Source organism: Bipolaris maydis (assembly GCF_028858645.1).
Source record: "Bipolaris maydis strain C4 unplaced genomic scaffold PSV08scaffold_2, whole genome shotgun sequence".
NCBI lineage: Eukaryota > Fungi > Ascomycota > Dothideomycetes > Pleosporales > Pleosporaceae > Bipolaris > Bipolaris maydis.
In genome coordinates this window covers 57,226-80,973 of record NW_027093858.1, presented here as the reverse complement: position 1 = coordinate 80,973, position 23,748 = coordinate 57,226, and the positions used below count along the sequence as shown (strand labels likewise).

General features: G+C 45.1%; 11 protein-coding genes across 11 annotated transcripts; 6 read left to right on the top strand and 5 right to left on the bottom strand.

Moving 5' to 3' along the window:
* Positions 1-1,053: 1,053 nt before the first annotated feature.
* On the bottom strand, positions 1,054-2,442 carry PSV08DRAFT_171462 (uncharacterized protein; the record flags this gene model as incomplete). The annotated part of the gene is made up of 1 exon (XM_014217413.2): positions 1,054-2,442. One exon carries the CDS (start codon positions 2,440-2,442, stop codon positions 1,054-1,056), a length of 1,389 nt encoding a protein of 462 aa, XP_014072888.2.
* Positions 2,443-3,424: 982 nt separating this feature from the next.
* PSV08DRAFT_170663 (uncharacterized protein) lies at positions 3,425-3,949 on the top strand (the record flags this gene model as incomplete). Its single annotated transcript, XM_066091849.1, has 1 exon — positions 3,425-3,949. The coding sequence occupies one exon, from the start codon at positions 3,425-3,427 to the stop codon at positions 3,947-3,949; it is 525 nt and encodes a 174-aa protein (XP_065949680.1).
* Positions 3,950-4,196: 247 nt separating this feature from the next.
* On the top strand, positions 4,197-7,758 carry PSV08DRAFT_171301 (acyl transferase/acyl hydrolase/lysophospholipase; the record flags this gene model as incomplete). The annotated part of the gene is made up of 4 exons (XM_014217412.1): positions 4,197-5,172; positions 5,837-6,171; positions 6,265-7,192; positions 7,664-7,758. 4 exons carry the CDS (start codon positions 4,197-4,199, stop codon positions 7,756-7,758), a joined length of 2,334 nt encoding a protein of 777 aa, XP_014072887.1.
* Positions 7,759-9,189: 1,431 nt separating this feature from the next.
* PSV08DRAFT_214932 (uncharacterized protein) lies at positions 9,190-10,051 on the top strand (the record flags this gene model as incomplete). The annotated part of the gene is made up of 2 exons (XM_014217410.2): positions 9,190-9,237; positions 9,284-10,051. The coding sequence occupies 2 exons, from the start codon at positions 9,190-9,192 to the stop codon at positions 9,986-9,988; spliced, it is 753 nt and encodes a 250-aa protein (XP_014072885.2). The 3' UTR covers positions 9,989-10,051.
* PSV08DRAFT_171675 (uncharacterized protein) lies at positions 10,052-11,118 on the bottom strand (the record flags this gene model as incomplete). The annotated part of the gene is made up of 4 exons (XM_014217396.1): positions 10,052-10,177; positions 10,225-10,400; positions 10,453-10,555; positions 10,609-11,118. 4 exons carry the CDS (start codon positions 11,116-11,118, stop codon positions 10,052-10,054), a joined length of 915 nt encoding a protein of 304 aa, XP_014072871.1.
* Positions 11,119-11,349: 231 nt separating this feature from the next.
* On the top strand, positions 11,350-11,712 carry PSV08DRAFT_346888 (uncharacterized protein; the record flags this gene model as incomplete). The annotated part of the gene is made up of 1 exon (XM_014217409.2): positions 11,350-11,712. One exon carries the CDS (start codon positions 11,350-11,352, stop codon positions 11,710-11,712), a length of 363 nt encoding a protein of 120 aa, XP_014072884.2.
* Positions 11,713-11,905: 193 nt separating this feature from the next.
* On the bottom strand, positions 11,906-12,678 carry PSV08DRAFT_367834 (uncharacterized protein; the record flags this gene model as incomplete). The annotated part of the gene is made up of 2 exons (XM_014217395.1): positions 11,906-12,106; positions 12,184-12,678. The coding sequence occupies 2 exons, from the start codon at positions 12,676-12,678 to the stop codon at positions 11,906-11,908; spliced, it is 696 nt and encodes a 231-aa protein (XP_014072870.1).
* Positions 12,679-13,168: 490 nt separating this feature from the next.
* Positions 13,169-15,118, top strand: PSV08DRAFT_172586 (uncharacterized protein; the record flags this gene model as incomplete). Its single annotated transcript, XM_014217394.1, has 3 exons — positions 13,169-13,213; positions 13,367-13,663; positions 13,706-15,118. 3 exons carry the CDS (start codon positions 13,169-13,171, stop codon positions 15,116-15,118), a joined length of 1,755 nt encoding a protein of 584 aa, XP_014072869.1.
* A 364-nt stretch (positions 15,119-15,482) lies between these two features.
* PSV08DRAFT_406968 (uncharacterized protein) lies at positions 15,483-16,215 on the top strand (the record flags this gene model as incomplete). The annotated part of the gene is made up of 3 exons (XM_066093756.1): positions 15,483-15,548; positions 15,613-15,695; positions 15,753-16,215. The coding sequence occupies 3 exons, from the start codon at positions 15,486-15,488 to the stop codon at positions 16,213-16,215; spliced, it is 609 nt and encodes a 202-aa protein (XP_065949679.1).
* Positions 16,216-16,361: 146 nt separating this feature from the next.
* Positions 16,362-17,082, bottom strand: PSV08DRAFT_170602 (uncharacterized protein; the record flags this gene model as incomplete). Its single annotated transcript, XM_014217407.2, has 2 exons — positions 16,362-16,903; positions 16,953-17,082. Coding segments are annotated over 2 exons (672 nt in total), but the record flags the coding sequence as incomplete, so codon positions are not given.
* A 5,652-nt stretch (positions 17,083-22,734) lies between these two features.
* Positions 22,735-23,189, bottom strand: PSV08DRAFT_383451 (uncharacterized protein; the record flags this gene model as incomplete). The annotated part of the gene is made up of 1 exon (XM_066093419.1): positions 22,735-23,189. The coding sequence occupies one exon, from the start codon at positions 23,187-23,189 to the stop codon at positions 22,755-22,757; it is 435 nt and encodes a 144-aa protein (XP_065949678.1). The 3' UTR covers positions 22,735-22,754.
* Positions 23,190-23,748: the final 559 nt, after the last annotated feature.

Here is a 23,748-nt window from a genome sequence, read left to right as displayed (position 1 = left end):
TGTACTTGGTGGCGGAGGGAATAGTGCTTTTCGAAAGGCTTTGCACTTTCCTTTAAAAGAGGTTTCTAGCGTCTCTCCTTGGATAGGAGGGATTCTTTCTACTCTCTTTTCCTTAGTATAGTCCATAGCTTTAAAGATCGATTGTGGGTCTTCTTTTTCTAGGAAGTTATTCCAGTGCTCTCTTTTAGCTTTTCTAATTGCTGCTTGGTAGGTGTTTCGCGCTAGGAGGAAGTCTCTTTTAAAGATATAGGCTTCCTCTATAGACGTAGCTTGTAGCTGTTGTACGAATATCCTTTGGCAGTGAGATACGTTTCTTCGTAGCTTAGTTAACTCCTGGCTCCACCAGGGCTTTGCTTTTGGCCCTAGCTTTAGTTGTGGAATAGCTTTATCTGCGGCTTGTTGGACTACTAGAGTAATTGCTGTGCCAATTGCTTCTAGCTGCAATCATTCTAAATCCCGGTGGAAATGCCGTGATTCTATCTCCAAAAAGAAAATAATAACTATAATTAGCCCATTTATCAGTATTAGCTTTTAAATATTATTCTTAATACTGACATAAGCATACCACCGATTTGTGGAACAATCTCTACAGTACCGTTTGTATGCAAAAACATAAGTGGTGGCGTCCAGTAAGCAGACATGTCTTCAAGCACTGCACATGTCGTGCACTTAGACTGAACAAGGCTATCATAGGACGACGAGAAATCTAAGTCTAGACTAACGATTAGACATCGAAACCGCAATCTCATGCTTAACGTACTCTGTGCCCCATGAAGCGTGTGTGCATGTTGGGAAGGGAGCCCTTCCGAGACGATTGGATCAATTCGAAAAACCCCCAATCGAGAGTAGCAAGGAAGCCGCCAAAACGCTCTAGTAATTAATGCAAACACGTTAACAAGTGAAATATAGCGGATTTTCATCTTATAGAGCTGTTTATATTCAAAAAAAAAGCTTAGATTTTGATCTACAAGGTTTGATACACTTTAGCACAGTCGCCTTAATATAACTCTTCCTAATACTATCTAGAAGTGAGGGCTCTGTTGAAGCCTTTATCTAACTGTTTACCTTCTTCCACTTTGTGAATTGCGCAGGGTAAAGAAGTTGCTGCTCTTCAGTCAAGCCTGCATACGTGATATCTTCCGGCAGTTCAAAAAGTTCCAAGAAGTCTTTGTGAAACTGTTGCTTTAGCGACATTCCTGGCGTTCTCTCAACAGAGGTCTTCTCTAGTTCTGTCTTCGGTAGAGGTGTAAACTGACGTTGTGGAACCGGAAGTTCCATAAGCGTCGGGGTTACTGAGTGTTCAGTGGTAGCAAACAGCGACTTAGTCCGGCGGGACACCGCTTTCGTCTCGTGTTTCAGCTCACAGAGTGGCGTAGGTCTGCCTGGAATGTTGCTCATCCATCTTTTCTCAAACTGATTTTCAATCTTGACAGCAATGTTATAAATAGCAATTGATTTTTGCCGGTCATCGATTCCTTCCATCAGAAGTTTCATTGTTGACCTAGTTTCGTGACTGAAACCTGATGTATTTTTAAGATTATATTGTGCATAGAGATCGGGATTTAGATAAACAAAGCAGCGGGTATGTGGTCGTTTTCCTTTGAAGTCGGGAGCTAGTACCTCTACCTCGGCGTCATGTCCAACGCCCATTTTGGAGTCCCAGTACACTAACAAAATTCTTACTTGGCTAAGTATGTTCATAGGAAGTGCAGTTTTTTCATCTCTATGATGTTGCACAATCTTCTCAACAATGCGATTGCTACCTTGGGTGACATCTCGTTCTTCCTTATAGTCAGACCCGTTCGGGAGAATTGATTCAAAACGAGCGCTTAAACCCTCCTTAGATCCAAATCTAACACAGTATCGAGTCCGAGAGCTTCTCTGAATGTGGCCAAACACTCCTTTGGGGAGATGCTGCAGTGAAGACTCCCCGTGAGAATCATTGACATCGATGTTCCATGTCATATTGAGATTATCCACAAGTTCCTGAGTAAACGTTTTTGACTCTTCTTTAAGCTCTTGTTTCATTTTACTATGTCCTGATGAACCTTCTTGATGACTTGCATATCTCTTCTCAGGGTCTAGAGCGTGAATTGCTGCATCTGGCTGCGTGGCAATTGGCTCGTTGGCAATTACCTTTCCATGAGTCATATGATCAGTGTTACCTGACTCCGTATCAGTTTCAATTGGTTCACCATCCATTGGTTCAGTAGATCCAGATCCAGCTCCAGTAGTATGGTTGATGCTAATTTGGGCCGTGGCACTAGCATACTTCCCCATCTCTGTCTTTATCTCTTTCAACTTTGCTTCGTCTTCTTCGGTAAACATTCCCTGGTCCCTTGTCTCTTCTAGTTTATCATATTCTTCTTGGAGCTTTCTAAGTTTATCGTCATGATGTCCTATCGTGCTTTTCATGCTCTTCGTATTTTTCGTTTTTTTCATACCTTTCGTATTGTTCGTGTTTGTGGTGATCTTCTCACCCTTGACATTAGTTTTGCTAGTCCTAGTGATAGGCATTATGTCTATAAACAATAGATTGTTGAGAATGTTTCCTTGTATTGGGAAACTTGTTTATATATTGCAGAGAGAAATCAACACACGTTCAATGAAATGGTACAATTGAATTATTGCAGCACCATGCTGAAGAGCATCATGTAATAATTCGAGGGACACCTAACATTAAGACACTTTACATCATTTATCAGTATTATCTAGCAATATAAGCAAGTTTACAATGCCTCATATACTTAAAATACTTCTATAGGAGTCACATGGCGTCCCGGAAGCTGACATGGTGAATAGTCACTAATTTATCTTGCTATCTTAAAGAACAACTATATAGTTACATCATGATGAAATATTTTAAATATGACCATCACTTTTCAGCTGTTTCCAGCAACTGTCCGAGGGGTACTTCCCCCTGATTAAAATCAGGAATAGGCGGCGTAGACAAAAGTCCAGGTAAAGAAGACTCAGTTTTGACCAGCAGCGATTTCCGCAATGCGGGCTTCCTGGGGAGGAAATCTTTGCTAGTTCTTATTACAGGAACCGGATACATGGACTCCTATTTTCATTAGCTATGCCCATGTAACAAGATATTCCATAACCTGCAAGTTGTGTAGAGGATGGTGGCCAGTCTATTCTTGTTGGACTTGAATTGTAAATATACAACTGACCGTTGTCCTTCTGAATACATATCCACACCCCTACTTTGTATCGGTCACTTATTTCATGACCACGACGAATGAAATTGTTTTTCCGTTTCCGGAAAGACTCTTGCTCCAATCTTCTAGACTTCATGATGTGATAAAATGCACATTGCAGGACACTGAGCCGGCTATTTATACGCAACAAGCCCGCACTGACCATTTCTACCACAACGTTATATCAGCAAGCTTAGACCCTACGTTTGGCGCATCTAGATATGGATCGCCAATGGAGCCCCTCAATCTGGTACTCTATGCTATTCTCAGTGCTTATTGCCTTCCTCATTCTATGTTTTAGCACTCGTCTAGCGTTTCAGTGGCTTGCGGCACTCATAACAGATACTATTCTCAAGTATCTAGTGTACTCTACTACTAGCCTATTTGGAATGTCCAAATGGCGGATATCAGCAAAGGATGCAATGTTCCCCCTACTATATGTGAGCGCCAATGGCGTTTGTATGGGTTGGGGTGTAAAAGCGGCCAAAGAGCTCAGCAGCCGGTCCGCTTCGATGCTTGCAACAAATCTTATACTTCTTCTCCCCGGCTCGAACGTAGCAGCTGATATTCTACATATGTCCTTGAAGGTATATCATCAAGCTCACAGTTTGATTGGACTGGTTGCTCTGATACAAACGTCTATTCACGCTGGACGAGAACTCACTGCCCACGGATGGACTGACAACATTAACACGATAAGTGGGATCCCAACACAATCGTCGGGATCCGAGCCAGATGTACTATAGCATAGATTCAGTAGACGTATTTGAGCAGTACCAAGGTAGTATCGGAATCTTTCAAGCCTCTTACTCATATTTTGACTTTTCTAAGGTATCAGCTTAGGTTCAGCGTCTTTATAAATGTGTCATTGCTAGCACCCTCTTGAAAGTGAGTCTTGCAAGAACCTGCTTATCTCAAAAACTTATTTATACCGACACGGACAAGGCTTTCACGCTTGAGAGAGATACCTTCTTTCATTCAAATCATGTAATCATGCCGCTAGAAAATTATTCAGATTGGCTATACGGCTTTCAAACTGGAACTGATTGGTTCCTAGCGTGTGGGGGCGCCTTACGGCGAGCGAGTGCTGGTTTTCGCAATCCTCATGCCCAGTTTCCTTCTACAGTCTTGCTGATTGGCAAGCGTGAGAAAGACGCGGCGCGTCGGGCGCTGCTACAAGGGCATACTCATTCAGGGTCACGCGGTATTGCACAATTGCAGGCAGACAATTCGACATCCTACGATGAATATCCCCTCCAAGTTGCGAGTCTAGATATTGAGAAAGCCTGCAGCAAGCAGAAGCCACTACAAAATCGTAATGGACATTTGCTTCACAAAGTCACGTGGTTGTCAGAGCATTTATCCGCACCCACAGCAGAGACTTTTGTGGAAACCATGGTTGGCAAGTTATTGACGTTATTCGTTGATGTTATTTGTATTTTTCTTGACGATTTTTCTACCCCTGAGGAAGGGATCCATTTCCTACAAAGATGTGGACATCATAGTAGCATGTCACAAGACTGGAAGCCACAGGTCATCCTTGTCAGTAGTCGCGCGTACAAGCGGAAGGGAAATTTTAGCCTGCCCATATTTAGTAGTATTCAGCGCGTAGTACTGCCGAAACAAAGCCGCAAAACCCTGTCTGCCTCGAGGTATTTCACATTGAAGAAGGTCATCGATTCTAGTGTGAAAATGGTAAGGAAAGGTAGGGATACGTCTAAGATGCTGTACTCAGCCTCTCATCTCAATGCCTTCTTTGAGCTGGCATTAGAACATGTTGCTACATGCGCCTCTGCACCATTCAACTTTATCATCGCTTCACGGCAACGCAATCGAATAGAAAAAGATCTTAGGGCCAATCTACGGCACTTTTTGGCGCTATGCACCACTAATCACGTAAGCAAAGAGGCTACCTTGAAGCACATTGCTTCTGCACTTATGCTGGACAGTCTTCCGCCAGGTATGCATCGTAAGTACTCCAAGCTGAGCTGTCACGGTATAATCTTAACCAACAGGCTTCAAACCGTCCTCGGTCTTCGAGTGCCTATATCAATCTCACTGTTATGGAGTCTTTTCATCGCTACCATCCGAACAAGGCTTCTCGCCAACAGCTTCATGTACACAGTTGAAAGTGTTTTTTAGCCAGTTTTGCTGCAAACTTGAGCAAGCCGAGCTTACAGCGGTGCAAATGCACAAGAGAAATCTACAAGATATACCCATCGACTGGAAAACGCTCCAAAGCTCTCAAGTCTGCCTTTATTGCATCTTCCGTAAGCCTGAGCATAGCTTACGTTGTGGACACGCGCTTTGTGATTCCTGCGCTTGCAAATTTGGACTGAAAGGGCAGCAAATGGAATACTCATACCGTATCTTGCAATGCATTTTGTGCCATTCTAACAGCGAGCTGACAATTCGTCTAAAACCACCGACTGCCGGCAGCCGCCTGCTCGTTCTTGACGGAGGTGGTATTCGGGGAATACTCACTCTACGTATACTACAAGCGCTCGACAAGTATCGACAACTTCCTTATCCCATCCACGATGAGTTTGACTTAACATTGGGTACAAGTACAGGTAAGTCTCTCCTCTATCTCGACATCTGCAGATGGAACCACCACTCATCATAAGATGTAGGCGGCCTTATTGTGCTCATGTTCCTCTTACGCCGGAGTCTGGACGAGTGCATCGACATCTTCAGGCAGCTGTCTGAACGTGTCTTCGCTCCTCGTTCAATACTTGGAAATTCCCTGTTCGCGAATACATATGGATTTCTATATTCACTACTTACAGATAGCTTCTACGGGGCTGCCGAGATGGAGGCATGCGTGAAAGAAGCATTCGGATCAAACACTACCCTTTTTGGCTCTAATACATCGAATACGGGTATATCGGGTCCCAAAGTCGCAGTTACTACAATGGCTGTATCCAACTCGAGACTGTGCATCCTCTCTAACTATAATGGAGTTGGAGTAAGAAAAGGTGAAAGGCTACATCCCATCTTTGGATAAAAGACTAATAGACGAATACAGGTTACCGACACTACCGAGCTACTCATGTGAAAGAGGAGGCTCTTATATGCGATGCGTAGGTTATGGTTCCTTCTCTTAGCTTTCAAGCTTATTTTATCCAGAGCTAGGGCTACGTCAGCTGCCCCATCCTACTTCCCAGCAAAGTTTATCCAGGGTATTGGATTTTTACAGGATGGCGGTGCAGGAAAGCATAACAATCCTATTGGTCCCGCAGAGTGGGAGGCGAAAGCCATCTGGAACAATACACCTGACCTAGCTGTCTCGATAGGTACAGGGTTTGCTCGAGATTCAGAGCCACCAAAGACAGTCTCTAGAAGATTGGGTTTTCGTGACCGTTTCTTCTCGCGCCTATTCCGCCTTTTTAACGCCATGCTGAATGCCCAAGACAGCTGGGAGGACCACGTGAATCGTGTCCCTCTCGAGGAACGGCACAGATACTTCCGTGTTAACATAGCGCTTAGCACAGAGCCAAGGCTAGATGATGTTAGCAAGATACCAGATCTAGAAGACTTGACTGCGACATTTCTTCATGGTTACGATTTTTCTAGTATCGCGCAGGCGCTGTTTGCCGCTGCTTTCTTTTTCGAACTCCACCAGAAGCCTACTGCTAATAGAACATTGCTAGTATGCTTTGGTTCTATCCGCTGCCGTAGCCCGGACACGCGTGCGCTAGTTGAAAGAATTCTGCAGGAATACCCAGATGCCTCCTTTACGATGGAAGATGGTACTAGCTTGGGCCATATTGGCGACTCCAGCCTTTGCACTGTATGTGGCCATTACTGCAAGGCCGTCGAGCTCAAAGTGTACCATGCAGAACAGAGCAAATCTATCTACCTGCAGTTTGATCAATCCAACCAAACAAGAATCAGTGGTTTCCCGCAATCCATGTCACATTTCGCAAGAGTCCAGCAGCTGGACGCTGAGTTTGGGAGATCAGATCATCAAGCTACGGACTCTATAGGTATGAGTCGTTGTCAGTGTAAAACCAGCAGGAAAAGAAAAAAGGCGATGCCTTTGACAACTAGAATCTCCAAGAGGCGGCGCCCTAACTTCACGTAAGAAAAGATCAATGAAATACACATGTACACTGCATAATGGCTCCGTAAATAGAGGCTTCCAGCTAAACCAAAGAAGAATCATACGCGAGAAAGACCCGTAAGCCCAAAATACCATATAAAGTGGCGTGGTTATTCACTGACTGATTGTACTGTATTTAAACTCGCTCTTAGCAACATCAGCAACAGGACAATATAATACCTTTACACACATACCCACTCATACATCCAATCGAACGCTTCATCTGAGCATATCCGTGTTATTGGTTTACTTATTCAACCTTTGAGCTCGCATTGAAATATGAAGGCTCAACAGACGATACTATCTGCTCTCCAACGTTTGCGGCAGATGTTATCGAGATTGAGGCATAACAGAGCAGATCCCGAAGGCTATAGTCGATTTCTTAATGACAGTATCATTGAAAGAAGGCGATACGAACAAGCACGCCGCAAACAAACAGAAGTTACTTAATTTATTCTATGCTACATTGCTGCTAGATACTCTCCTGATATAAACCTGCTGAGTAAATTGTAAAGTAAGATGTTGTACAACTGATTTATTTTTGCAAATCATTATTAGAACGTGCATACGGAAATAATAGCTAGTAAGGAACACAAGATAAGATTTCTAAAGCCTAGTCTACTAAGCATGTTATGTAGCCCTGTCTGCAGCTCGGTCTTCCTGCTTCATTGCTATCGCTAATAGTTGTGAATACTTCTCGTGAACTTCCATGGACCACGGTACTAAATTATTGACATAGCGTTGAGCTCCTAGTACGCTCGTCTCTATATCATCTAGCCGCTTACAGAACATTTCATGCAGCTCTGAGATATCACGACGCAGCTGTCGCACCTCAGTTTGCACATCGGTTAGCTCCTCGTGTGTTTGAGGCAATGAATTGTCGTTGGTAGCAGGCTTGATAGCAGCTGTGGATTGCTCGAAGCCTTCGTAGGGACTTGACAGCGGAAACGCATTCTCTTCCCAATTGAAATCCCATTCCTGTTCTGGGATAGGCGGTAAACGAGGACTAAATGTAGATGACCCTGTGGCCACTGTTGCGTTTAAAGATGAAAATAACGCCGGTTGCTCAGAGAATAATGCATTTTGATTATTAGAAGCCATGTTTATTAGATGTTAGCTAGAAACCTAGCGAAGGGTGCAAGCACTTATAGCCACTAGTACGGAATTACAAAGAAGCTATAAGCAACAAGTTTACGGCAGTATGTCTTGAGTGTGAAAAACAAGGTCTACCGCTTCCGAATGTATCCGGCGTTTATCTTGCTAGTCAAAGCATTACTGTACTAGGCAATACCATCTCTAACGGAAGTCAACTCTATGTAAAACGATGGTCTTGACTGCGGTCGTGTAGCACCTATCGATCGCGACTTTACCCCGCACACGGTTGCAACGGAGTTTCGCTTGGCTCTCCATGTACATGGCTTGGCATTATGTATGGATCACTTCACGATCGATATGATTGGTAGACATTCGGCGAAACAACTAGTGGCCCCTAATCCTACTGTCTGTAAATTCAAAGTTCCAAACACTAGTGCAGTGTCTTCCGGCCGAACCGTTCCGTACCTGTCTAGCGGATTAGAAGAAGGGCGTGTCGCTCAAAACCAATGAGATAGTTGCATTAAGCGCCAGCGAAAAGTACAAATTGGCCCAATGTAGGAGCGCGTTCGGTCTGGAACCCTAACCATTGGCGTGGAGTAACTTGCTGACGCAATCCCGCTTTTTGGCTTCCGCAACTGTAAATGCTTGGCTACTCTACTAGTCCTTCTACAGCCTCGTTACTATTATGAGAACTCAGAAAAAAGCGCCTGCTAGTATAGTATTTAGTCTGTTTCTTGCCCAAGTACTTCTCACCTTTAAAGAAGCATTTCCCTTTGGTCGATTACAATGAGTCAGTCACAGCGACATCAAGAATTAACAATGCAATCATCAAAGGTATTTCTGCTATCTCATCAAAGAGCTTATAATTGACTTCAGATAGCAGGAAAATATGGATTCTTGCAACCAAGCATGCTGTGCCAGGGTTGCGGTATACATGACTAACTTGTATAGTCATGGCCAAAGCCAGCTACAAAGCATGTATCAACACCTTCAATTGGCTCAAAGCGAGATAGGAAATACAAGACGGCAAGTCTTAGCGATAGAGAAAGAATTACAACAGGAACGGAAGGCAAGCGAACTCTTTAACCAGCAATTCATAGAGCTACAAGAATGTCACGACAAACTTTTGAAGGAGTACGAGAGCTGCGTGAAGGTCCAAGAAGATCTCAATAGATCTGCAACAGACTCTCGGACGTTCGCTGATGAGGTGGCTAGGCGAGCCGAAAGCCTGTTGAACAATTCTCGAGCCAGTCTGGCTGGAGGCGACGTGGAGGGCTCACATAATGGTCAAAGTATCAGTGAGATGATTTTAGAGTCAGCCAAGAACGCTCTGCTTGTGCAGGCAATTTCCAGTCAGCATTCGGAGGATGACGAGTTTACCAAGTTGAGGTCAGTTATGGATCAAAATGTGGATTTCCAGTACCATCACATGGAGCTTCGCGAGAAGATCAAAACTCTATCCCAACAAGTCGAAGATGGAAAGAATGAGGTCGCAAGCCTAAATAAGGCTCTCGAAATTGCTACCGAAGATGGACGACGAAAGAAATCTCGACGAGGAAAAACATCAGCTGGGAAGAAGCAGTGACTTCTTTCATCATAATATGCATGAGCATCTGTTTATTATCAAAATTCTACTTCACTGTTATGTCTACGACGTCCCCAAATCAGTAATTACAGATTCTGTTACATGTTCGACCGGGAACACTATGACCTGTGCATTTAAGACAAAAGGAATTAGAGACGCTGTGGGCAAAGCGTTTTTCAAAAAACTGTCCTGCAAAATTTTAGTATTATACTATAACTTCAACAAAATATAATTACCCTCTTTAATTCTTGATATGATTTTTCAGCGGCGTGGTGGATGAAAGCAAGGAGATCCTGGCTTTGCTGTAGGGTTGAAGAACCCGGAACAACGGACACTAGGTTTTCTAGCATTGTTCCAAAGGCAACAGCCTTATCAACTGCTTCTGTTTCTTGCAAAGATGCTCGGTCCAATGCTACGTGCTGTTTAGCGGTTGGAACTCCTTCTGTCAAGTGTTCGATACTTACCAACTTTGACTCGACCATTACTTTCTGAAATTGTAATATCTTCTACACTGATTGAAGGCAAGCAAAGGCCCGCAGTGTACAGAGCGCAGATACCAGAAATTGCCTGCACTATTATTACTCCATGAATGATTGAACGTGCGATTGCCCTACCTCTACGCTTATGGTTCTCACCTGAGCTAAACCCAGCGGTGGGGAATGAGACACAGCAATCTCAGACAATGGAAGGCCAGGTCTATCGAAGACAGTGAACAAAGAACCTTGAAAACTAAAGACAGACACGACATTGAGAAGATTCGGGTTCGGATCCTCTAAGCCATAAACGGATTTATCAGGGCTACGTCGAATCATCACGACCCGGTATGCGTTCTCAGTAGCTCCTGAGGCAATGTCTTGTGCCAAACAATAAGGTCTTTCTCCTTCCGGATCCACGATGTGTATACATTGATAGTGTCTTCCAGGATCTTCATTAAGTGGTATGAAGATTTTGCGCTTTGCTCGAAGGGTTAGCGTAGGCTTTGGGAGCTTACGCTCTATCAGTCCATCTTCACTATAAAGCCTTCGCTTCGGGGCTCTCGGCTCAGTAGAGCCACCCTTTCTGTTAATAGGGTTTGCGTTTTCTACGCCATTCGTCGCCCTTGGAAAGATCGTCAGTCGCCTAGAATCCATATTAGCTGAGACTTTGTGAGCTAGGCGCTTGCTGCAGGCTTAATATAAAAAACCCGTCCGCACATTTGTACCTGCGCTAACCCAGCGAACTTAAGACCACTTGACTCCCATTCAGCTTCACATATTATTATGAATTCAGCAATGAGAAAGCTCTCTCGTGGAAGGCCTCTCGAAGTTAATAACATTGACCATATTATAAGATGCTGTGGTGGTATGACGATCGCGATAGAAATGGAACCTCACTATATGCAAAAGTCGAAGCAGCCCAAAGACATGGTTCAGTACATCGATTTTCTCAACCGCAGAAATGGGGAACTTAGATTCGAGCTTACATTCTACCGGGAATGTTACCGGCACGCAGAAAAGTTCAAGGAAAAGATTGACAGAATCTCTCAAGACTTACTGCAAGCATGCATTCTTGGTTTACTTGATGGAATCGCTTTCGACGAGATCCGAGACCTTTCCAACGCAGTCTCAGATGCAGTAGATCAATTCAGCCACGACCAGGAACAAGCATTTGAAGCTTTCATAGCGCCTTACAGAGCATCAAAGAGTCCAAAAAAAACTACCATGTCGATGGACGGGTGGATTTGAGATTCATTTCTATCTAAGCACCTTCGATCCCACGGCATTGGATTGGCAAAGAGTGTCTTCTTTTACTGTGCCGCCTCAGCTCAAATGGTTGAAAATCTAGCTCCAGATATCTCACTTGCTTATGGCTGGTACGAGCAACGCGTTCTCGCGCCTGGCACCTCATTTCCCAGTGTGCGCATACTGCTCAGGTTATTTAGTGTAGCGACAGTGAATGAAAATTCTTACCACAGATTACGAGTCTTCCATTTCTTGTTTCTAGAACATCGTTGATAATTTGCCGCACATCTGGCTTTCCTTTTACCTCAGCAATCCGACTGCCTGTCCGCCTGTATGATACTGCATTCCCGGCCTCATTGAATATCTCGTAGTCACCGTAGATATAAACATCTATAATCTTGGAAGCATTAGCGTTTGCTAAAACTATATCGTCACATTACAACTTGCATTGTCTCCATGCGGTGCAGGTCGCACTCCTGGGTTTTCTCCGGTGGTACTACCGCCCAAGTATCGGTCTTTCTTTCCGCTTCTGGACGTAATACCAGTATCTTTGTGCGTTGCAGTGCTTGGAAGATCATCCTTTCTCAGTATAATATTCATAACCTCCCAGACCAAATCCAGCTGATACTTATCATCTACGTGCCAGATTAGGAGTATATCTCTTGTCTTGGTTTTTGATTGCTGGTGGTCGCGTATGAGCTTTTGAATATAGGCCAGATGGCCAACAATCCCAATCCCACTAGCGAATAGAACCACTGTACCAAAGTCTCGAAGGTCGAATCCTTGCCCGTAGGGCCCTTCTATGAAAGCACTAAGCTCCCTGGTTCTATAAAGGGTCTGTGTAAGGAGTCGACTGGTGAAACCCGCCCTAGGTTGAATACGCAATTGGAAGTCGTGGTCGTCTGATTCTGAGTCTGCTACCATGAAAGGGTGGCGCTGCAATATAGAGAAAAATCCGGGTCTCCTCATAGTAAGGTAGACATACTGGCCGGGCTGAATTTTCCAAGGCCTGGGCACTTTGACCTTTATTTGGAGAGTGTTGTGGAAGTTCTCAACAGACACACTTGTGTTGGGCTTGCTTACTGAAAGGTTACGATATATAAGGAGGAAGTTTCTATGGCAGTACGTCGCTATCCATATACATGTTGCTACAATGACTTGCAATCGGCCTATTTTATTTGATATATTAACATGAAGCCATAAAAATATGCATATTGATGTCGAGCAACTGATGTGAATGACCCGGAAGATCTCGTATGCATGATGACGGAAGATGGGGAGAGAAGTAACACTTATTAGTCCCACGCAGCAGAATATCTAGGTGAATAAGAATATATTACAAACATCAATACATATACACATACCGCTTGCTGCATATCTGATGTAGAACATAATTTACCGGCTTTGATTGGGTATTCTGAGTACCAGAACTGCTTGGATGAAGCAGGTATCTCCAAGCATGCGCTTTATGCTGTTGGATATCCGCCCAGGCTTGTTCTTTCCGGTGATGTTCAGTTACCATGCCTTCACGGCCGATTTCGATTAGAGACTGCGAAACGAGATAGATCGCAAAATCAAGACGATTGGTGGCTCGTGGATCTCTACAGTTCAGGTAAGAGAATCACGATTTTCCATGAAATCAGCTGCTGAGCAGTAGATAGACGCACCTACATCTGCGCTGGTTCAGATTCGCCAGTCATACATGCGACATGCGCCTCTATGTGATGGAGAAAAGTTCCTTCACATTCAGTTTTATGAACGTAAAAAAGATTACGAGGTCGCTTTAAGGTGGAAGAAGTTACTGGGGGCCAAGGTGAAGAGCCTTCATCAAGTTCTGCGTAATGACTGGCTTCGCGACTGTCTTGAAAAATTAGAGCCGTTTCGCTCCCTATGGATGGGTTTTCAGCTTGGATGTTTTCCGTTGATTCTGAGCTGGCGGTGCAGACAGGTACAGGTCCCCTAAAACCAAAGTGACTCGGATCGTTTACTTCTCTAGGAAATTGAATACTATCTGAACCAGATGTATGAGATCTGGCATACAATTACAGATGGAAACACCCACCTCTGTGATGAATACACTGCCCAGAAGCTTGGGGGCCTTGCGCCTCTATGGAGTTCTCGCGATCGTTCAACGATCGAGACCTTGTTCGCTACATGTCAGGTCTTCTATCGCGCACGCGATTCTGCTGTACGCGCTCAGATACTTCAAAGAGTCCTTACTGTCGAAGGGCTCATCTTAAACTTCCAGACGTTTTTTAAACACGTCAAGGTATTAGGACCGATTATGCTTCCTCTAAGAGAGTTGTTCCCAGTGGGTGAGCTATTCCCTCGAAGGGACGAATTCAGCCCAGTATCTAGACGTCTTCCCTCAGTAAGAGACATTCTACTTCAGCATTGCTACGAGCAGCGTGAGGAAAATAAGCAACAATGTTTATTGCAATACAGTGAACACGATGAGCGCTTCTTTGAATGTAGCAATCCCGGAAAATATGCGTACTGGCAACTCTGTCTTTATCTTTTTCGCCACACAAGAAGCCAATGGAATTCTTACAACGAAGGAAAAAGCCAAAGGGAACAACTAGAGCGTCCAGAATGGATCATTCGGCTTGGCCACTTTGCACGTAGACTTGGTTTTGCGTCTGCCGAAATCTCTTCTCTATGCAATCAAGATCCAGATCTTTCACAGATTCGCATTCACATGCTTCAAGAACGACCAAATCATCTGTTTTCTGCGTCTGCAGATAAGTTCGAGACAGAAGCTCATTCCCGTCAGACTGGCCAAGCGATCTTTGAGCCTCGCCTGCCTGCTCTGACTCCATTGATGACGACCGATAGTGCGACTACTATAAGGATACCTAAGAGCCACCCCGAGCTATTTCTTCCCACAATATGGACCGCCATTACTCAAGAGCCGAGGTACGCGTTGACAGAATACGGAATGCTTGTGTTGGTTTCCATGTCGTTCTTTGAGAGATTTGGATCAACATCTATCAGCAGTATCTGCGAAAGCTTTCAACCGACCCAACCGGCCCAGCCGGCCCAACCGGGCCAACCATCATTGCGTTCTTCCTCTGTCTACTCGGTGCCCGTATATCCGGATTATCTGGCTAGGCCCCATGGTGGCCGCATTACATTCTGGCATCTGCCCCAGAGTCGAAATATGCTTCCCCAGGCGAATCATGTATGCGATGTAACTGAATATAATATTGAGAAAGTAGTAAACACTATTCAAGCGCAGGGCGACGCGCCTTTGTTCGCTTTACTCGATAGGGGTGGGCTACTTAAGCTCTGTAATCCCTCTCAGATCTTGCATCGCCGTAAAAGATCCAAGCAACCTAATGACATATACTATGTGTATGGCAAGAAGAATAGCAAGACTTGGATTTCGAAGCAGCTCAATAGCAAATAATCTGAATCTTCTTGCATTACGTGTGGCAATCAAAGTGCCTTGGATTAGCCAAGGCGACAGCATACCTGTTTGCTTGACAAATATTCTTGATTCTAACTTTTGTCAAATGATTCATTATCACATTTATTAAGCCGACATATGCCCGTAGCGTCTCAGGTGAGCCAGCTGATGTTCTTATCAACTGTGGCACAGTAGTATTCACTTCAAGGACCACGTAATCCCAACTCTTAGCAAGTCGCCACATGCACGATTGTGGCACAGCACTGCGACGCAGCTACGATCATAAGTTTGCGTTGGGCGCATATAATGCCCCTACATGATTTCTTGCATATTATGCGATACGCGCTTACAGATGATCCCGGACACAATGCAAAGGTCTAGGCAACGAGTGAAGCAGGCATGCAATCGATGCCGATTTAAGAAAACAAAAGTGAGTTCAGCCACTGAAAATACGATCGGGTATAAGACTTACCTTAATATTGTGTGATGGGGAGCGTGTATGCAATAAATGCCGAAAAGACAATGTATTATGTGATTACAGCCTAGATGCGGACCACCAGCGGGATAAAAAATCTATGTAAGTATCACTAGGAGCAGGGAAGTGGTGGGTTCAGCCGACTTACATTGCATGTAGGGTAGTTCTCCTCGAGGAGCAGAACAAAAGGTTACGAGATACAGTACAAACGTTGTACGAATACATTCGAACTGGTCGTAACATACCAGTACTGCCGGCACGGGGCCCGGGAGACGATCGCCCACTCTTACAAGACATTGTGGCATATGTTGATACACTCCCTGTGTGCGTGGAAACCACTTCCGACCAGTTGCAGCATCAGGTTACATTGCTGAGCACCGCACCTACTTTTTCTCTACCACAATCACAGCCAGAAACCTCATCACTTCTAAGCTTTGCTGCAAGTGAGCCTCAATGGAGTAGCTTCATGGCGCCTTCGATGCAACTAGATCTGCCATTAACAGAATACGACTTAGCACAAGTGGACCATGATCTTCTAGGAAGTACGCTGGACCTACAAGAGTTTTCGTCATTTGCGGAGGTAGACCCAGCGGAGGCGGCAGGATTGCGCCGATGGCTATAGTCATACAAGTTATCAGAGATGTAGTTTCTTTTAGCTTTGAGAATGGGAATCCAAGCATCTAGCTGAAGGTAATGAAATTATATTGCATCGGTATTTTGTGTGAAGTTTTCGAGTTTTAAGACGTCTCCCACGTAGAGCATCTGCTCTTACACTGTTCTGGCAGAAGCCACAGACTCGTCATCCTCGAATTCTAAATAGCCATCAGGCAAATTTTCCATAGATTCGCCATAAGTTTCCATATTCTCAAATTGTGTGCTGCTAGAGGAAACGCGCTCCAGGTCCAGATCATCAGCATCCGCTAGTTCCCTCGCTGTCCGGCTGTCTTCTGCAATCCGGACGTTTAGGCGTTTGACTTCATGGCATGTATCTAGCTTCAAGACCTCTTCTGTGAGATTGTCTCCAGCTTTCAGAGCATTTCCCATAGTAGTGCGGACGTAACGGCTGATATCGGTAGTCGCTTCCTCGATTGCTCCACTAGCGTCCAGCAGCTGTTCTCTCTGAAGGTCTACAGCCCTTCGCAAACTTCGAAGTCGAGTATTTATCTCTTGTAGGCTTGGGTCTTCCTTCAAGATCCATATAGCTAAGTCGTTTTTCTCGCGTAGATGGAGAGCTTCGCTGGAACCCGGCGGACTTAACAGTCTGCTTGCTACTTCTGAGCGACATGCTGCACCTCGAAGCATCAGATTTGCTGTGAGATTTAGTAACCCTCATCGCGCTTGCTAGGACAGATTACGTACCTAACAGTACAACACAATCTGTATCCTGACCACCAGCAAAATGCTCAGTAGGCAATGGCCCTAGTTGAAGTGGACGGACAAAAAAGACATCTTGGAGTAATTGATGGTACTTAGTAGGGCCTAAAACCTTATTATTATTATTATTATTATTGATTAACGTCCTGTCTCAGCTGGTAGGCTATATAAGACGTGCAGGCTATGCCTACAGGTAACTACGTAGTGCTATCAATTTGGTGTAGGTGGGGGAGGGGGCTATCTAAATCGAGGTGAGGCTCGTGGCCTAGTGTGGAGGAGGGTAGTAGGAGGTCTTGCGGGTGAGAGGAGAGGTAAGTTGGGTGTAGGGCGAAGGCACCTAGTGTAGGTGTTGTCCTAGTTGTCGAGGTTTCCTTTATACCAGGCCTGCGTTGCAGCCCTAGTTTCCTTAATAAAGGCAATAGTAGCCTGTACGCCTACTGTAGTATCTAGTAAGAAAGCTAGCGATAGGGGGTCCTTTGTAGTTTCTTGCATCTTCTTCCTAGCCTCCTTGTATAGCGTGCAGCTAAGGAGGATATGTGCAGGGTCTTGAGTAGCTCGATAGTTGCAGGGGCAAACTTTAGAGTCTACTTTTCCTCGCTTGAATAGGAAGTCTCGTAGATAGCAGTGACCTAACTTAAGCTGATAGAAGGCGCTAGAGGCTTCTCTACTAGTAGGAGGAGTAGCAATCTGCTTTCTAGTCTTCCACTTGTACCTTGCGGCGTAAGTAGTAGGATTTAGAGTAATAGCTTTTCTCCTGTATTGTCCTAGATAGCTAAGCCACTCTCGCTCGCCTAGCTGCTTTATTCGTGTGCCTATTACAGCTAGGCTCGTCCTGCTAGAGCTAGGATCTAGCTTTGTCGCCTCCTTTGCTAGCGCGTCTGCTCTCTCGTTTCCTATAACGCCCTGGTGTCCTGGTACCCACTGTATGGTAGGTAATATGCCTTTTTCTTGTAGCTTTTCTGCTGCTATAGTGCATCTAAGTTGCCACTCTTGCCCTGGGTAGTCAGAAGCAGTCTTTAGTCTGAATATTGCAGCCTGGTTATCTGCATATACTCTAACTTCAAGGTAGTCGTCTGCTAGGTCAAAAGCTTTCTCTAGGCCTAGGGTAATACCCTCTAGTTCTCCGTTGTAGACTAGCTGGTTGTATCCTATATTAACCTTTTCATAAGCTATGAGACTAGCTCCTTTGTAGAAAGCTACTCCTACTCCTATACCCTTGCCTTCCTTTGTAGCTGAGGCGTCTGAGTAGATCGAGAGGAGATATTCGTCTTCTAGAAGCTCCTTGTGGTGCTTTGCTTCGATTTCCTTTGACTTCTTAGATATATTAGTCTTGTAGGGCATTGTAGAGCTCCAGGGCATAGAGGCGTAGTGCTTGATCTCCTCACTATCGTCCGATAGAGCTGTTGAGATAGATCTAGTAATACGCTCTAGCTGCTTTCCTTGATTACTAGTGATAGCAATATTAAGAGGGTGGCTAGGAGCTAGCTTTCTTGCTCTAAAGGCGTATTGTCGTAGGGCGTTGTTAAGTCTAACTCTAGGAGGACATAGAGCTGCTTCTACCTCGCTAGGTATGGCAGGTGAGGTTCTGAAGGATCCTAGGATCTTTCTACAGGCTTGGTTCTGCAGCTTCTGTCTCTGGTTAAGCGCTGTCTGCTGCTCCCTCCAGAAGATTTGGCAGCCATAGTCAGCTACGCTGGTGATGCAGGCTAGGTAGAGCTGTCGTACTGCTCTAGGAGAGAGGCCTTTGTTTGAGTTAGCTAGCCTGCTAAGGCGGTGGAAGGCTGCGCTAGCCTGCTGGTTTCTAATAAGGCTGTGGTGCTTGAATTTGAGGCTGCAGTCAAAGTAGACACCTAGCCATCTAACTAGCTCCTTAGACTGTACTATCTCCTGATTAGGTAGAGTAAGTACTCTAGCTTGATCCTTTCTTGATCTTGTCCAGTTTACTAGTTCAGTCTTTGAGCTATCGAATTGGATGGCTGACTCCTCTGCTAGTCTAAAGAGATTCTGAATCTCCTTTTCTAGTAGCTTGATATTCTTCCTTACTGACGTAGATGATATTGAGATCTGGAGGTCGTCTATATAGGAGGAGGAGTAGATATTCGCATTAGTCTGAATTGCATTGAATAGTGGTTTTGAGTAGATCAGAAATAGGATGGGCGAGGCAGGGCTTCCTTGAGGGGTTCCTGTCGAGATTACCTGCGGCTCCTCAGTCTGTCCGTCAAAGGACAGCTGCAGTATTCTGTCCTCTAAAAAGGACTTTGTCCAGGCTAGTAGGCAGCAGGGGAGGCCTTGATCTTTCATGACTTCAAGAAGCTTGTTTTTTGAGACGTGATCGAAGGCTCCTTTGATATCAAGAAAGATAGTAGTAGTAGTCTTCTGCTTTCTTTTCTGCTGCTGTATGTTGTTGTAGAAGAGTAGCGCAGCGTCGATAGCGGATTTCTTTAGTCTTCCTCCTAGTTGAGAGGGGTGGAGTAGATCTGTTGTTTCCGCTAGTGCACCTAGTCTCCTAGCTACTAGTCTCTCTAGTACTTTGCCTAGGCAGTTTAGGAGTGAGATAACTCTATAGGCCTTAGGGATCGAGTAGTCAGGCTTGTTTGGCTTTCTTAAGATGACTCCCTTTGCTTTTCTCCAGCACCTTGGGTGGTAGCCTAGGTTGAATAGAGTAGAGTATATCCTAAATAGAGCTTCTGGCTGCGCTGAGTAGACCTTTTGGATCACCTCCTGGCTGATCAGATCAGGCCCTGGTGAGGTGGCTTTCACCTTACAGCAGGCAAAGGAGAGTTCGTCCTCTGTCAGGGCAGGCCAGGTCCATCTGCTGTCTCCCCTGTAGATGTGGAAGGAGGGGGTCGCTGTCGTAGGAGGCGGAGGAAAGAGATCCTCTCTAAAAGCCTTACATTTCTTAGTGAAGGATTCCTTGCCTTTAATAGCAGGTATTCGAGTACTAAGGTTATCTTTAGTATATGCTAGCGCTTTAAAGATCTCCTTAGGTGAGTCTTTTTGGAGGAAAGCCTCCCAGTGGCTCTGTTTAGCTCGTTGAATAGCTTTTAGGTATCTATTTTTTGTACGTAGATACTCTCGTTTCCACTGGTAGAGGGAGCTATTATTTTCCTTTGCTGCCTCCTTCTTGTAGGCTCTATAGGCTCTACTTAGGTCTCGCTTATGGCTATCTAGCTCGCTAGTCCACCAGGGCTTCGTCTTTGGCTTTTGGTTGACTAGTGGAGTTGACTTTTCTAGCGCTTTCTGTATAGCTCTCGTAAGATCTTCTCCTAGCTCGTCTAGCTTAGTTTCTAGTAGGATATTTTGTCCTAGGATAAGCTTTCTTGAGGTGTAGTTCGAGCAAGGAGGTAGTGTTGATAGGCGCTTCTCTAGATCTAGGACTTTGATCTCCTGTCCTAGCGTCTCCTTGAAAGTCGTCCAGTCCGTTCGTTTCGTATTATACTGTTTTGGCAGGCTGGCTGGCTGGCTAGGTAGCTGGCTAGTAGTATAGATACTAAATAGAATAGCGTGGTGGTCAGAACCTACTTCAGGTATAGTCTGCCAGTCCAGGATACTAGCAGCTGTATTGCTGGTTGCAAAAGTAAGGTCTAATACGCTTTCTTGCCGCATATGAGATCTCAAGAAAGTGCCTGCCCCTGGAGTATTTAGTAGAGTGAGATCTTGAGTATCTATCCACTCTACTAGTTCCTCTGCTTGTGTGCTAGGGCTGCGCTCCTCTAGGCTCCACCTAGGATGGTGGGTGTTGAAGTCTCCTAGGATAATTGACTGAGGCTGTAGGATCTCCTGCAGGAGGCGCCTCTGAATTGTCGTCTTATTTAGCCCTTCTTGGAGGCTTTTTTCGTTATAAATATTGTAGATATAGAGGCTAGAAGTAGAGGCTAGTACTTTGATAGCTAGGAAATCGTTATCGTCGCTAATAAAGGGATTAACCTCTCCTTTTAGGTCTTTTCTAATATAGAATAGTACTCTAGGCCTTAAGGAGGTATCCTTAGGGGTAGGTAGTATCTGAGTAAAGTCCTGGTGAGCGGTAGATCTAGTGTTTTCGTACGAGGATCCCTTAGGTAACCAGGGCTCCTGTACTGCGACGATCCTGGCGTCTACTTTAATAGCTAGGTCTAGGGCGCTCTCAGTAGCAGGGCTATTCCTATTAACATTTATTTGTAGGACTTTTAACATTCTAGTTAGAAGAGGTAGTCCTAGATATCCTAGCTTGTAGGATATCACATTCGTGGCTATTAGCTGCGTGAGGTTTGCTACAATTAACACACTTAAATATAGTGTGTACGCAGGCTTTGCCTTTAGTAGGGCAGGACTTGCATCTGTGTAGACTAGTGTGGTGAGCCTCACCACAAATCTGACAGGCTACTCTAGTGCACCTAGCCTCAAGGTGGCCAAAGCCTTGGCATTTAGAGCACTGCTTTAAGTTGTTAATAACTCGTAGCTTCTCTGCTCTTAGGCTCTCTCCTAGGATATAGAGCTTTCCTCTTATAGCCTTGAGGGCCTCCTCTTCAGTCGCAAAGGCGACGCAGGCGGAGCCATAGCTTTGCTGCCCTCTCTTAGACTCAGGAGTGAGCCAGAAGGGAGTGCCTACTACTTTAAGGCCTTTGTTAAAGGTCTCAATCTCCTCCTTGATTACCTCTAGGCCGTGGTTAGTAGGTAGCCTATGGACGACTATTTTAAACCACGAGGTAATTGGCTGCGCTACCTTAAAGGCTACTAGATCCTTCCAGATACCCTGGTTTTCCAGCAGGTAGTTGGCTGTAAAAGCAGGCGTGGTAGTGACTACCTTATTCCCTTTTGAGGATAGCGTGACTGAGGCGACTACGGGCGATTGCACCCCTCCTTTCAAGGTGAAGGCTTGGTTGAAGGCATTTCTTAGCCTAAGGGCGTCAAAGGCAGCAGGGCCTCCTTGGTTGACTAGGACGAGCTGCCTCTCCTTTAGGCTAGGCTTAGCCTTTTGAGGTGCCTTCTTCTGCATAGTAGTCCACTGTTGCTCCTTGTTTGCAGCTGCAATGGCAGCGTACGATATAGGCTGCGTAAGAGCAGCTGTCTGTCTATCACCCTGCTGGTTTGGTTGTGCAGGAATAGGCTTTTCAAGGCGTCGAACTTTGTCTCTAAGCTCCTTTGAGACATTTGAGAGAGAGGAGATCTGATCTCCTAGGATTGCTGAGTTCTTCTTACTAACTCTACCTGTCTCAGTATAGTCTCTGAAGACTTCTACTAGGTCTAGTAGACTAGTCTGCTGGGTAGGGTTGTTTTCAGCTAGATTAGCTGCTTGGATTACTAGGTTCCTAGCTATCTCAAGAGCCTCTTCTACTGTCGTTGCCTTAGGTGTCCTATTCTGGCTAGAGAAAGGGTTCCTTAGTGTCGAGCCTATAAAAGGAGAGAAGTTGCTCCTAGTACGTCTATGAGTGCGAGTCTTCTCTGGTGAGAAGTTTGCTTGTCTTTTATTTGGTGGTAGAATAGGTATTTCAAATATATTAGAGGTTTCTAGATTTTGAGTGGGGGTAGCAGGCTGCGTAGCTTCCATTTCTATCTCGTTCTGGATCTGTCCTTCTAGCTCTGCTATCTCCTGCCTTATCCTTGGTAGCTCGACGTCGATAGTATCGCTGTCTGGCGGCATCTTGCTTAGTAATCGGCGTGGTCTGTGTGTTCTGTCAGAAGTGAGACGTGTCCAAACGTGTCTACTTTTGAAGGCCTCTAGCTCTACAGCGCGTAGGCTGCACGTTTTAATAGTGGTTGTAATCGATTTCTTAGGGTTTATTTGTATATATTTGACTGATATTACACCTATTCTAGAAAACTCGAAGTTGGTGTGGTGTTTGGTGTGTGGCCTAAAACCTTAGCTACGCGGATAAGCATAAGGAGTTTGGGCGTAGAAATCGTCTCTGGCCTTAGGGTTTGTGTGATGAAACTATACGCTACGGTATGGTGTACGCGCGACGTAGTGGGGATCTTGTATCGTTGAATGGCGTCAGCCATATTCACAAGTGTTTGCAGCGATATATGAGATTGCGGTATAAAAGATCCATGAGCCGACTGGCACACCAAGTAAAAAGCTTCAGGATCTTCATCCGGGAGCTCGATACTCTTACGCAACGTGCCGCTTTGCGTGGTGAAAAGCTTTTTGAACTCCGGTGACGTTTCTGACATGACTGAGGAAGAGATGAAAAACCGAGATTGTTGAATCTGAACCTCGACGTCGCCTTTCTCGTGTAGATTCATTCTGAGATTGATTACGGAGGTCACAGTAAAGCAAGATGAAGGAGCTTTTTGCATTCTATCCGCACCATAATAGTATATATAGTGACTGAAAACTCTGGAATAGAAAACACAAGCTGTAGCGATCAGTCTACGTGGCCCTCGTTGGCAGCTCACATCGGTGTTCGCAGGGCTACTAATTGGCGGAAAGGTATGCCGTTGCCTGGCTATCTCGGATGCCGGCCTATTCTGTGAATCTCAAGAGGCCTCCCGTAAAACGGAATGCTCACATGAGACGATCATTTGTTCGGCCATTTTCGTCTATTCGGCTGTACTGTGGCGCGGCAAGCCTGCCCTAGCACATACGCTATCAATCCCTAGCGCTTGCAACACCAATAGAAACAATATCCGACTTTCCCAACCCATGCACAGCGGCAATTACGGTCACTTCCTTCGTCAGTCTTCCGTTCGAACCGTTGCATCCCGAGCCCCTGAATTCGCGCAAGGATTCCTGGAATGGCTCTAGATTTGCGCGCGCTACAAGACATGACTCAGGTACATATGAGGCGATTGAGCATGAACG